This window comes from Mobula birostris, chromosome 16 (assembly GCF_030028105.1).
Source record: "Mobula birostris isolate sMobBir1 chromosome 16, sMobBir1.hap1, whole genome shotgun sequence".
NCBI classification, from domain to species: Eukaryota; Metazoa; Chordata; class Chondrichthyes; order Myliobatiformes; family Myliobatidae; genus Mobula; species Mobula birostris.
The window spans coordinates 46,710,402-46,725,355 of record NC_092385.1 but is presented as its reverse complement, the minus strand read 5'-3'; the positions used below and the strand labels follow the sequence as shown (position 1 = coordinate 46,725,355).

Here is a 14,954-nt window from a genome sequence, read left to right as displayed (position 1 = left end):
AAATAACAATAAAACTTAAAATAATTAAAAGCACTAAAATAAATAATTAGAAACAACATGACGGCCTTCATGACATGATGCTGAGATATATCATAGGATGCACTGGGATGCATTATCAGTGATATAACCCGGGGTCATCAGTGTTTTGGGTCTTTCAACATCAGACACTGTTGCCCAGGTGACCCAGCCAGGGATGATCAGGCCCTGGCTTGTGTCCCAGCAGCAAAGGTCACCGGATCACACAACTCGATCCGTAGCCATCCAGGAGGCTGGCTTAGCAGCCTCTTCGACGGTCGTGATGCCTCTTTCTTTGCAGTCCCCATAATGTAAAATATAGAATAGGTTCTACACGGCGAACACCCAGCCAAATCTCTATACTTCACCCCAATAGGCTCACATCATGCCCTCCTGCCTTTCTCTGGCACTTCTCTACCATGTTCTGGTATATGGCTTTCTTACGCTCAAATGTCTCCTCAATCCGGTCTACCCAAGGAACTCTCAGTTCTACCATCATCACCTGCTTCAAGGTTTCTGACAGAATGACCAGTCAGGCCTCAGGGATGAAGATGCGGTGAAGTTAAGGAACCTTAATTGCTTGCCAAGATCGACTTTCTGTTGCCGGTCAGACACTGTGGTGAGCACTGCTACTAGTGATCTGGGCTGAGTCAGTGGTTGGTCTCCAGCTTTAACGAAGGTTGTGGGCTGTCTTGGTTGGCGAAGGTGCCTACTGTTGCTAATGGCTGAGTAGATACTTCCTGCTGCTGCCTTCAGCACCTGGTCACTTCATTAGTGGTAGCAACCTTCTCCCTGGGCTTTTGGGCAGCTGCTGAGGATGTGTTCCAGGGTAGAGAGGAAATGATGCTGCCTTGCTTTTGCTCCAAGCAAAAAGGTTCACTGGACGAGGTAACACATCGTACACAGCCTGGATGAATCTGATGCACGGGGGTTCTGCATGCCAGGTGTTGGAGCAGGAGACCTCCCACTTCAGTGCAACCTTCCACCTTGCCCAAGCTCCCTGATGTCCTATTCTTACCATCTTGGTAGCACACATTTCTTCGAAGGCTGTTCTCACCCCTTCCTGGACCATTTTGTGTCTGTTCCTGCTCTGGGCCCTAGCGAAGCAGGTTGAAGGGAAGCTGCACAGCCCCACCTAACCAGCTGCCACTATCCCTGACATGATTCAGCCATCTCCACTGTGCCCTTGGCTTCCCATTTCCTGCCTGTCCAGACCTCAATGTCTGCTGAAATCACTGTGTAGCAGCAGTTCTCTTGTACGGGAAACCAACAACTCCCATACAGAGCAATGCTGCTCAGGCTATGTGGGAGGTCCAGCCATTTTCAAAGGTAGTCATTGATCAAGGGCCTCAACTGTTGACATGAGTACCTCATATACCAGCATAGGCGAGAGGATTCGTGGTAGGATGCCATGCTGATAGATCTAGTCATTGCCTTGTCCACACTGGTGAGCAAAACTTCTAACTCCTTGGTGGTCTTCTGGATGGCAGCTGCATCTCTTAGCCTACAGTCAAAAACCTTCCCCATGCTCTTGACTGATTTCTCTGAGATGGATGGGATAACAATAACATACAAGGAGAAATATGAGTCTGCATTTCTTTAACACCAGAGACCTGTTCATCCCTGGCTTTAAGCTTATCTTTGCCCATGCAATGAGCCTCTCTAGCCCCTGGAGGATCCATCTACCACCTTGGACTGATGTAGTTGTCACCGTGAGGTGACCTTTGAGGCTTTGATTGGGGGCCGCCACATGCTTGTCTTAGTCAGAGGGTCCCTACACTTCACTTCTGCTTCCTTAACCAGCATCGTCATGGTTGTGGAGAAGAGGATCACTGAGATTGTACATCCGGTTATCGTACCCTTGTGGGCACGTGGCCAAGTGGTTAAGGCATTCGACTAGCGATCTGAAGGTTGTGAGTTCGAACCCCAGCCGAGGCAGCGTGTTGTGTCTTTGAGCAAGGCACTTAATCACACATTGCTCTGCGACGACACTGGTGCCAAGCTGTATGGGTCCTAATGCCCTTCCCTTGGACAACATCTGTGTTGTGGAGAGGGGAGACTTGCAGCATGGGCAACTGCTGGTCTTCCATCCAACCTTGCCCAGGCCTGCGCCCTGGAGAGCGAAGACTTTCAAGGCGCAGATCCATGGTCTCGCAATACTAACGAATGCCTTAAATATAGTGCCCTTCTCGAGCCAGTGCTAGCCTGATATAGTCATTCCTGAGGAGACTCTCAATCTGAAGTTCTCATAGAAGTCCAGGTCCTTTAGCTTCCTTGGAACATTATGGCGGTTCAGCGCAATCACCACCAGCTTATGTGGTAATGATCCGTAGACGTTGGCAAAGTCTAGCCATAGTATGACTTGATCTCCCTTTCTTTGTGCACTTCTCCGATCAGATGTGAAACCACACCTGTGTATTCTAGGCATCCTGGGAATCCCTCCTTTCTGTACAGATGTATCAATGTGGCCATTTTTGAAGAGAATCTCAATCAAGTGACGGGAAACGATACTGGAAAATATCTTCCCTTCCACGTTGAGCAGCGAGATGGATCTAAAGTGCCCAATGTCCTTGGAATTCTCTTCTTTGCGGATCAGGCTCCATCTGCACACCTCCACTGTACCACGACCTTTCCCCTATGCCAGATAAACCTCAGGAATTTTCAAAGCAGCTGGAGGTGCTTAGGGCAGTGCTTGGACACCTTATGGGGGGCTCCACTGTGACCAGGGGCAGAACTAGCTCTGACTGCTACCTGGATCTCTTCCCAGCTGGGCTCCTTGCCACTGAACTCGACCACAGGAGGAAGGGGATTACTAAAGAGCGAAAGTTTCCTAGCTCCCGCTCCCTGTCTGAGGCAATAAGGGAGTTCTGAAGGTGTAGATCCATCTCTTCTTTGGAGGATGCATGGTGGCCACTATGGTTCTGTCCTAGCAGCTGCTTGGTGAATCGACAATAAAAACAGCTCATTGACTGGCTGTTTCTTGTCCCCGTCTTCTATGCCTCAGCCCTGCAGTGTGTCCTGAGCTTAATTCTGAGGATGTTTCTGAGCAAGTGGTGGTTTCTCTTCTTGACCTGTCCCCCTGTAATGTTTAGCCAGGGATCGAAGCTCTTGAAGCTGGTATACTTTGACTGCCTGACATTTCATTGTGTAGGGGCTTTGCTGGCTTTTTTTCTCCACTAGACCAAATCTCTCAGGAGCAAAGCTGACAATGATATTTGACACAGTCTGGTGATGTCTATCAGCAGCTCCCTTGGCTATTGTCTCCGTGAAATAGACTATGTCCTCCTCAAACTGCAGCCACTCCCTCCGATGGCTTACTGGCGGCCACTTAACTGGCCAGTATTCTGCTGGAGTGGGAGCTTCTTGCGCTTGGAGATTCTGGGCAGTGCAAAGTGACTTTGTGCTGGGCTCCTCCTGCGTCTCACCAGGAGTAAATCCTGTGTGCTGTGTTGCTTTCTCCTCCTCCACACATTTCATCTTGGCCTAGTACATCTTCAGGCCATGCACGTTCTTACAGACATTGCCGCAAATGCATCTTTCACTCATAATTGATGGTCCGTTTGCAAAAGTGGACATTCTTGGGTCCATCCAGGTTGGTTGCTCATCCTCTCCCCTTCCTGGGCTCCCCTGGGGTATGTCCCTATAAGTTTGTCAGTAGCTTGCAGGGTATCTGGCTCTTGGAAGCTGCAGGTTGGTTGCCAGCCCTTCCTGCCCTGGTTGCCATCTTTCCGAGCTGTCAAGAGTCTCTCCAGTAATCACTGACCGGTTCTTGGTTGTCACAGAGACTGTTCCTGGGTTTACACTGGCTGGGCCAGAGCTTATGATGCTGAGATACTGTACATCCTAGGATGGACTGGGACACATCATCAGTGATATAACCTGGGGTCATCGGGTGTTTTGGGTCTTTCAACATCAGGCACTCTCGCCCTGGTGACCCAGCCAGGGTTGATTAGGCGCCGGCTTATGTCCCAGCAGCATTGGTCCACAGGTCACACCTCTTGATCTATAGTATAATGGAAGCTCACTCAGCAGCCCCTGTGATGGTCCTGATGGCAGATTCATGGATCCTGCACCAGAGGTCTAAACTAGTACACGATTGTAGAGCAGATTCCCCATCTTACCCTCTGGGAAATCACTGGCAGAGCTCTTCCTAGAAACAATGGAATGTACATTCTCATGCAAATTACAGAACTGACAGGCATTTACATGCATATATTCAAGCTAATTATTGTGGGGCTGCTGGGAGAAACAGCAAAATCAAAATCAATATGTTTCTAGAAACAGAAATGATTTATGGAATGATGAGAAACTGAGGGAAAAATAGGCCGGTTGTCTCCAAGAATTCAAGATTGCAATACTGTAGAATCTAGAGTTTCAGAAGTAATGGTTAAACTTAGCATGAGCAGAAATACCTACATTCCTTAATTTTTTTAATTTAATGCTGATATAATGGCAAACAGAGACACTTTTCCCATCATTACAATTGCAACTTTTGTGCCAATATTTCAAAAATGGCAATTTCTGTCATGAATAAGTTTTGCTGATTACAAATGCAATTGGCACCAGTAGCAACATTTCCTTTGTCACATCTTTTGGAATTAACAGTGTTTTCAAATTTGAAACAGCACCCTCAAGGTGTGACATTTGTGTATTTTTATATTGTACAATAACATTATTATATTAGTAAGGGATTTAAGCTGTCACAAATGACTTTTTATATTTAAGTAAGTACTGGAGGATTTTGCTTAATTGGTCATTTAAAAAACTCAGTTCAATAATCTTCAACCACCATATAGTTTTTTTAATCACACAGGATGGATCTTTAATGCTTTTGTTGGGAGCTGCTGGAATCTTAAAAAAAGTTTAATACCACCTCAGAAATGCAAAAAAAATTGTTCAAGGTTAAATTTCTCACTGATTTACAAGTATTGCTGACCCATAAAATTAATACTGTGCACATTTAAATAGGTCTACCTTCTGCTTATGCTTCAAAGAGAACAGCTGGTAACAAACTATATTTGTTTTTCTATGTCGTTGATGAAGAGGGTCTGAATACATTCTGTTGCGAGCCTCTTATAGTACCATTACAATTATCCACTTGGAACTGAGCCAGAACAATACTCTTTTTCCTTCCTCTTCTTTATCATGCATCATTTTATCCCTGTTCTACAATATCCACAGTGACATTAATGACTAGTTCAGTTGGAGAATAGAACTGTTCATTTACAATCTTCCACTGTGCATCATCTACTACATATTTACTAAACAGACAAGCTACACATCACATCTATAGGTAGTAAATTACTTCCTATGTATTGAAAGGTGTGACACAGCTGAAAGCAGGAATATAGTTTAATACTTTTGACTTAAATGTTACTGCCCCTATGATTCAATTTGGTTTAACTTTTGTTGGTTTAACTTTTGTTACTTGATGAACCAAGATTTGATCTGCTTAAAACAGTTAATATTGGAACAATGTGGCAGACCTGGCATCTTCTCCAATGGCTTTGAAGCTTCCATCGGATTTTGCTACAATATATTTTCCATTGGGTCCTTTTATGATTATTTGACCTGAAGTGATCAGTTCAATGGTGAAGTTGACAGGAGCTTTTCCAGTCACTTTTATAAAACCTTCGTTATCTACTTCCCAGTATTTGCCTAGAGATACTATTTTGAACTGATAAAAGCCATTATCAGTTATAGTTATGTTGCTTGCTTCGTATGTAGGGCTGTTGCATACCAAAATCCGCTTCCTAGGCATAATGCCAATGAAACCAAAATCACACTGAAGTATTAGCTGTGATCGGTTGGCAAGTCTAAGGATAAATTCCTCCTGCATTTCAATTGAATTTGGCCCCACCACGAGCTGGCCATTATTGTTCACAGTTACATATCTCCCATCTGATGTTTTTAGAGCTGCTTTTTCCCCATTGTACAGTATTTGAAACCAACAGTTATATTCTAACTCGGTACAGATTTCAATGAAGCCCTTAGCACCAACAGCAAGGTAATAGCTTGACATATGTTGGATGCATACTTTCTTTTTTGTAGAATGCACCATAATTTGGAAGATTTCAGCACTGTTTGCATCATCAACATTTGAGTAGACATTTGGACCAGCATTGCAGGACAGGTACTTCTTATTGGCCAAGGACATGATACTGAACTGCCCAGGAGAAGGATCAATGATGAATAGTTCATCTACACTTGGATTCAAAGTTTTGATTGCGGTAACAGTCCAGTCCTTCACAGACAAGAATTTTCCGTATATGTCTTTCAGACAGATCATCCCATTATTTATCTGTAGATGATACAATGTCCTGTATGAGATTTCAGGCTCAGTCTTTCCACTAAAGGCAACAAAGCTTCCATTTTTTGTCCTTATGGCATATTTCTTCTCTTTGATGTCGAAGTAGAGTGTCATTACACAATCAGATCCCCAGGGCAAGCACTTATCACAGCACACTTGTTCAATTTTCTCGTTCAGTCTGAGATAATTATCACTGCCAAGGTTGAGCATGTTGATACTGGGATGAATGACCAGGTGTGGCACCCACTTTTCACTCTCCGAGATAGCTTGGGCAAAGCATGTTATGTTGTCTTGGTTTCCTCCTAAGTACCGTTTGGAGGGCTCTGACTGAAAGGAAACTCGTCCATCTGGGTGAAGCGTTATGAGGAACACACAATTTGGAGTTGGAGCCACCTGATCACAGGTGATCTTGCCATCCTTGTCTGCAGCAATATATCTATTAAAAGAACTCTTAATGTGGACCACAGGGGAGTTCTTCCTGGTGAACTCAATGTTCCATATCTGATTTCTCTTCAGTGAGGACCCAGTGGCATTCACTTTGTAGTTGAAGACTTCTCCAGTTAAGTATTTGTGAGCTGAATTAATTAAGCCAAACGGGAGCACTTTAAATGCCATTTCCCACTGCTTCCTACCTTATTCATTAATATATACCTGTATTTGGTCTGTGTTTTTATACATCCAATGACATCATTGTCCTACTCCCTAGCAATGCTTATGACATAGCACTGAAAGAGTCAATGACTTTAAGCAATACCATGTTAGGAGTTGCCTTGAACATTTCCATTCATACCAAGATACGTAATTTTTTTACTAGAACTTTTTTTTGCTTTTCCACAAAAATGAAATTTCACATACTCCAATTAGCATTGTGATTCAGATATACTCTATTGTTACTAAGGAGATTGAATTGATGCTCATAAATTTAAATGTCCTATAATGTGGGAGTCTAGGACTGGAAAGCACGGCCTTAGAATACATGGATGCCCCTTTAGACAGAGATTCTTTTGCCAGAGGGTTGTAAATTTGTGGAATTCATTAATTTCGGTATACTTAAAGTGGAAGTTGATAGGTTTTTGTTTAGTAAGGGTGTCAAAGGTTATAGAGAGAAGGCAGGAGAATGGGTTTGAGAGGAATAATAAATTAGCCATGATGGAATGATGGAGCAGATCCTATGGGCCAAATGGCCTAATTCTGCTCCTATGTCTTTATCTCTAATTGTAGTCAATGCCTATTATTCACAGAACAATGGTAACATTGTGAATGAAGATTTCTTCAAGTAACGTTCAGTGTTCCGTGTAAACAAGGTCCCCTCTACCTCCTTCACAGAGGCTAAAAATAAATACCGAACGGAAATGATAAGTCACCACAAAAAACATTACTAACGTGGTAGCATCTGAGGGTGACTCTTGACTTTGCAGTCCAAATTTTCTTTAGTCAGCCTTGTGATTTTCCATTGGGGTGGTGATATTAGGCTCTGTTTCCACTGGCCAGGGAACTAGCACTTGTTACAAATACGAGCTTTACATGCCGTATTTGCTAGCACGAAGAAGGACACAAACCACTTTCAATTTAGCAAATATTTAGACGCCTGCCTCACACTTGGGAAACAGGCACTGCATCATCAGGAATTAAACACTGCAGCGGCTGAAAGTGCAGTATGTCATTAAAACTTTTCTTCCTGCATCCACAAAGTTTATAGAAGTAGAAGAAATTTCCAAGAGCAGTCAATTCTGATCCTATTAAGTAGCATATGGACACACCACGTGACAAATGCTTAATTATTTGAAGGGGTAAGAGGAATTACACTACACATATTAGAACAGGTTAATAAGAACAAGACAGAGACAATGGTAGTAGGATTGGACACTGAGAAAGCTTTTGATTCGGTTAGTTGGGCATTCCTATACAGAGTGTTAGGAAGATTTGGCTTTCAAGATAAGTTTATTAAAGTAATTCAGACTCTATATGACAGCCCTACAGCCCGAATTAAGATAAATGGGGACCTCTCTGACTCCTCCATCTTAGAGAGAGGCACTAGACAGGGATGCCCAGTTTCTCCTCTCCTTTTTGTGCTAAATATTGAACCGCTTGCCCAACTAATAAGACAGAGCGAAATCGTAAAAGGTATCAAGGTGGCAGGGATTGAACAGAAAGTGGCGTTATTCACAGATGATATTTTGGTCTATCTGAGTGAACCAGAAAAATCACTTATAGGATTGTTTACACTGTTGGATGACTTTGGGAAAATATCAGGTTATAAAATAAATGTAAAGAAAACGCAGGTTATGTCCCTAAGTTATACACCATCCAAAAAATTGCAGGATACATACGATCTTAAGTGGGACGCTAAATCATTAAAATATTTAGGAATAACCCTGCGGAAGGATCTTTCAACGCTGTCACAGGTAAATTATGGGCCAATAATCTCAGAGATAAAAGCAGATATGCATAGATGGAATCTTATCCCCTTTTTAAGTTTAAATTCAAGGATAAATACTATAAAAATGAACATTCTTCCTCGGTTACTGTATCTTTTCCGTACTTTACCTGTGGAGGTGGATGATAATCAATTCAGGAAATGGGACAAATGGATTTCCGGTTTCATTTGGCAAGGAAAGAAACCTAGAATTCGATATAACACCTTACAGTTAGGGAAGGAAGAAGGAGTTATGGTTCTTCCTTGCCTGAGAAATTATTTTTATGCCTCACAGATAACCCCTCTGTTATATTGGTGTAATAGGGAATATAAGGCTAGATGGAAGGAAATAGAATTTGGATTAGTTGACAGTTTTCCTCTACAGGCCTCAATAGCTGACAAAGGATTGATGGCCCAATTGGAAAAATTTAAAACAGTTGGATAAATCTTACATTAAAAGTATGGCAGAAGGTGGTTAATTCATGTGGAATTAATAACGTTAAAACTCTTTAGATGGTGTGCATATGATACCAAATTCCTTCCCAACAGAGGAGATAAAAGATTTGAACTATGGATAAAGAAAGGTCTTACAACCTACCTCTCATTTATACATAAAAGAGTATTACAAAGTTTCCAAATCCTGCAGGACAAACATGGCCAAGAACACAATGACTTTTTTAGGTACCTTCAAGTACGAAACTATGTTAACCAGAGTTGTAGATATACAGACCTATCAACAGTAGAATTAGAATTTTTCAAGATTCTGAATTCGGCTTGCGGTTCAATACCTAGTAAGTCAGTTTCTCGATTATATAATGCACTCTCCCATGCTAGAAATGTAAACACATTGTATATTAAAGAGAAGTGGGAGAAAGAAGCGGGGTTGGTACTTTCAGAGGAGGCTTAGGGGAAAATATGCAGCTTTCAATGGTCCTCAACTAATTCTTTGACTTGGAGAGAACATTGTTGGAAAAATATTATAAGATACCTCAAGACCCCATATCAGGAAAAATATAAAGATACAAAAGTGACGTGTTGGAGAAGATGCGGCTCCAAGGAGGCAAATCATTTTCATATTTTCTGGGATTGCCCTAAATTAAGTCTATATTGGGAAGGTATTCATAGAACATTAGTTAAGGTACTTAAGACCCAGATACCTCTGAACTTTGAGACGCTGTATTTGGGGCATGTATTGTTTCTTGAACAGAAGGAAGATATAAAGTTGCTGCAGGCCCTTTTAGCGGCAAGTAAGAAATCAATCACTAGAAAGTGGCTAAATCCAATACCACTTACATTAGAAGATTGGCACGAAATTATCTTGGAAATATTTAAAATGGAAAAGTTGACTTACTCCCTGAGAATTCAAAAAGAAAAATTTTATCAAATCTGGAATAAATGGATTGAATATATAACCCCAATGGGAGCAAACTTTAGATGAATCTCCTAATGATTTATACTGCTCTTCTTATCAACACAGTAATATTGCTAATGTAAGCACCCCTAGTCTAAATGTTTACTGTTTTTGTTTTTTTTCATTTGGTAAATAGAGAATTAATACAAGTAAAGGAAAAGATTTGGGTAAGGGATAAAAAATGATAAAATTAAGTAAATAAGTACATAGGGATCAGATAATTATGTTTGGGGGCAGGAGCAAGCATGAACAAGTTAGGATAAGTTAGGATGGTTGTTACATAGGCTTACACACAACATTTTGGACCAGAAGTGATCCAGAAGAGATGTATGGAAACTATTACTAATCCACTATTATTACTACTTTTCTTAACAATTAATACCATTACTTAGCCTAATAGATTAGAATTTCTACTGTACATAATTATCTATTTAAGTGTCTAATTTCTTTTTATATCATCTCAATGTGTATTTAAGAATGTATAAATAATTATAGTTTCATACATATAAAAAAATGGAAAAGGTTATACTGCAGCGGAGGGACCCAAGTGAAAACCTTCCTGTACATGGACGACGTCACTATCTTCTGCTCTGATCCGAGGTCAGTTTGCAGGTTGATTGGCACCTGCGAACAGTTTGAGCTAGCGTCGGGGGCCAGGCTCAACCGCATGAAGAGCGAAGCCATGCTCTTCGGCAACTGGCCAGACCGATCCAGCGTCCCCTTCACCATCAGGTCTGATCACATGAAGGTGTTGGGGATCTGGTTCGGAGGGGCCGAGGCGTGCAACAAGAACTGGCAGGAGCGGACTGCCAAGGTGAAACAGAAACTGGGACTGTGGGGAGGGCGCTCCCTGTCGATAACGGGCAAGAACCTGGTCATCAGGTGTGAGGTGCTCTCAGGGCTGCTGTACTTGGCGCAGGTCTGGGCCGTCCCCCGCTCCTACAGCTTTCAAATCACCCGAGCTGTCTTCAGATTCGTCTGGGGATCCAAGATGGAGCAGGTGAGATGGACCGCCATGCACAAGTCCCTGGACAATGGGGGCAAGAACGTCCCCAATGTCGCTCTCACCCTGATGGCCAGCTTCGTGTGTGGCTGCATCAGGTTGTGCGTGGATCCCAGATACGTGGGCACAAAGTACTACTATGTGCCAAGGTTTTACCTGTCGCCCTGGCTACGAAGGATGGGTCTGGCCCCTTTCCTGCGCAACACCCCTGTCAGCTGGTCGTTGCCCCCTTACCTGTCCTTCGTAGAAAAATTCTTCAAGACCAACGCATTTGACCACAGGGCCATTAGACAGTGGTCGGCACGTAATGTCCTGCAGGCACTGCAGGAGAAGGACGTGATGGACACAGTGGCGTGGTTCCCTGAGCGGACTGTCCAGTTCATCTGGCAAAATGCCTCATCGCCAGATCTCACCAACAGGCACAAAGACCTAGCCTGGCTGGCGGTGAGAGGGGCCCTCCCAGTCAGATCTCTCCTGTATGCCCAGAACGGTTCCTCCACACCCCGTTGCCCAAGGGAGGACTGTAATGGGGTGGAGTCGGTGGCTCACCTCTTTGCACACTGTGGGTTCGCAAAGAAGGTGTGGAAGAGAATGGAAGGGACAGTACTAAGATTCATGCCCAGCAGCTGCGTTACCGAGGACTCCGTGATCTACGGCTGTTCCCGGGGACACACACGGAGACCAACATCCGGTGCTGCTGGCAGATCATCAATTCGGTGAAAGACGCTCTTTGGTCGGCCCGAAACTTGATGGTCTGCCAGCTGACGGAGATGTCCGTGACTGAATGCTGCCGACTGGCACACTCTCGTCTGCAGGAGTACGTTCTGAGGGATGCACTCAAACTTGGTGCGGCCACCGCGAAGGCCCGGTGGGGAAGGACCACAGTTTAACGTTCATCACCCGTAGGAGTGGGGGAGGTTGGGTGGGGAGGAGACCTACCCTCATCAGCGGTGTGGACAGATAATCAACATGGTGCCCAAGGAGTGGGTGGAATTGTTAATTTGGGAAAGTATTAGAGCCATTGCCTGCCTTTATTGTTGAAAATTTGATCGTTAATAAGTCTTAACTCTTGACCAAGGGTTGAGAGTAAACACATGATTTACTGTAAACATCTTTCATTTGTAAATGAACAGAGAGTCAATGCAAAATTTTTATTGTTAATAACTGTATTGAATAAGGACTCACAGTCAATGAATGGTTTTCTTTTCTTGTATGTAATTATTTTTATTTTGTAATATTTCTGAATAAAGTATTTTTGGAAAAAAAAAGAAATATAGAGAGGTAGTTACACCCAACCTGCAGGACACAGAAAACTGGGTTATAGTCAGGAAGGGCAAAGGGGTTAAGGAGGCAGTACAGAGTACCCCTGAGGCCATCCTCCTCAACAACAAGTATATCACTTTGGATACTGTTGGTGGGGGGGTGGATTGACCAACCAGAGGAAAGTCTTAGTGTTCAGGACTCAGGTACTGAGTCTGGCTCTGTAACTCAGAGGAAAAGGGGGTGGAGAGGTACGCTGTGGTGGTAAGTGATTTGTAAGACATCTTGGATCGAGTCCTCAGCATTCTTAAGTGGGAGGGTGAAAAGCCAGAGAACGTAGTGCACATAGGTACCAATAACATGGGTAGGAGGAGTGATGGGGTTCTGCATGGGGAGTTCAGGGAGTTAGGTGCTAAGTTACAGGGCAGGACCTCCAGGGTTGTGATCTCAGGATTGCCACCCATGCCATGTGCTAGTGAGGCCAGAACTAGGAGCATTATATGATTTAATATGGGGCTAAGGAGCTGGTGTAGGAGGGAGGGCCTAATATTTTTGGATCATCGGGCCCTCTTCCAGGGAAGGTAGGGCCTGTACAGAAGGGATGGTTTGCACCTGAACTATTGGGAAGGTTAGTTAATACTGCACGGTGGGGCTTAAACTAGAGTTGCAGGGGGATGGGAACCAGAGTGCCAGAACAGTTAGTGGAGAGGTTATGGAGGTAGATGTTGGTAAGACCTCAGACAAAGTTGGGAATCAAAAGGTTGAGCATAGTGTGACTAGTGTCCTGAGCTGCATATATTTCAATATCGAAGGAAAGGCGAATGAGCTCAGGATATGGATCAACAACTGTAATTATGATGTTGTGGCCATTAGAGAGACTTGGTTGCAGGAGGGGCAGGACTGGCAGCACCATATTCTGGGGTTCTGTTGTTTTATACATGACAGAGTGGGAGAGTTTAAAGGAGGAGGGGTGGTTTTACTAATCAGGGAAAACGTCACAGCAGTGCTCTGTCAGGGTAGACTGGAGAACTTGACTAGTGAGGCATTATGGGTGGAAATGAGAAATAAGAAGCTATGACCACATTAATGAGTCTATAGTACAGATCATCCAACTGTCCTAGGGAATTAGAGGAACAAATTTATAAAGAGATCGCAGAATGTTGCAAGAAACATAAGGTTGTTATTGTGGTGATTTTAACTTTCCACATATTGACTGGGAAACCCATACTGTGAAAGTGCTGGATGGAATGGAGTTTGTGAATTGTTTTCAAGAGAATTTCCTTCATCAGTACATAGGAGTACCAATGAGAGAGCGTGTGATACTGGATCTGCTATTAGGGAATGAGACAGGGTAGGTGACAGAAGTTTGTGTAGGGGAAAACTTTGCATCCGGTGACCACAATGCCGTTAGTTTCAAAGTAAACATGCAAAGAGATAGGTCTGGTCCACAGGTTGATATTCTAAATTGGAGAAAGGTCAATGTATCAGAAATTATCTGGCAAGTGTGGATTGGGATAGGCTGTTTTCTGGTGTCATGTGTGAAGCCAAGCAGAGCTGCAGAACGGATGATGCTAATGAGAGAGATAACGAGAGACAACGGAGAACCATTCAAAATGCTAATAAGAGAGAAGAGTGAGATTATCGAGCGAGACACACATAATTCAGTATGTGGCGTCTGCCACAGACAGCTTGCTTTGAACCTGAACTGTTCACTAACAAATCCTGCTGAGACAATAGGAAGTGTGAAGTTTGATGGACAGGTGATACCCCATCAGAGGGATAAAAATAACGGGTTTGCTAAGGCACGGGACACATGCCATGAGACCCTGGAAAGAGCACTGTGCCCCACAAGTTGGTGGGAGCTTGGAGGACCGATTCACGGGAATTGGTCAGAGTCCCACAGGGTGTAAAGGTACGATCGGTGGGAACCTGGTGTGTGTCCGCCCTTGCCTGGGTGCCGAGTTCACTGCGGAAGAACGATCGCATCCGGAACGGAGGGGTCACAGTTGGTGACCACAGCGGGATCAGAAGGCGTCGAAAGGTTTGCCTGAAACCAACTGTATCTCTCACTCTTTCTCTCTCTCTCTCCAACGGTACAGCAACAGCGATTACTTCGAACTACACTAGACTGAACTAACTCTGTTTCACCTTAAGACTGATCATTTTACCCCTAGACTGCGATAGAGCTTGGTTGATTCCTATTATCCTATTTCTGTGTATACGTGTATACTATCATTGCTAACCTGTTACATTTATATCCTTGTGGTTAGTGTACTGTATTACTTATTTCTTTAATAAAACTTTATTAGTTCCTAGTAATCACAGCCTCCAACGAGGGTTCCATTTCTGCTGGTTTGGCAACCCAGTTACGGGGTACGTAACACTGGCAACAGTATACTTGGATAATGGCAGGCCTTCAAAAACAAAATTTTGAAAGTACAAAACTTATATGTACCTGTCAGAATAAAAGATGAAGATAAGAAGTGTAGGGAATCATTCTTTTCAAGAGATATTGAGGCTCTGGTTCAGAGAAAAAAGG

General features: G+C 43.4%; 1 protein-coding gene across 1 annotated transcript; it reads right to left on the bottom strand.

Moving 5' to 3' along the window:
• Nucleotides 1-5,476: 5,476 nt before the first annotated feature.
• On the bottom strand, nucleotides 5,477-6,940 carry LOC140210868 (fascin-like). The gene has a single exon (XM_072280128.1). The coding sequence runs from the start codon at nucleotides 6,938-6,940 to the stop codon at nucleotides 5,477-5,479; it is 1,464 nt and encodes a 487-aa protein (XP_072136229.1).
• Between the last annotated feature and the right edge of the window lie 8,014 nt (nucleotides 6,941-14,954).

What these genes read in the sequence shown, in the direction of transcription:
- LOC140210868 (XM_072280128.1), bottom strand. Translation starts at nt 6,940, where the DNA reads ATGGCATTTAAAGTGCTCCCGTTTGGCTTAATTAATTCAGCTCACAAA.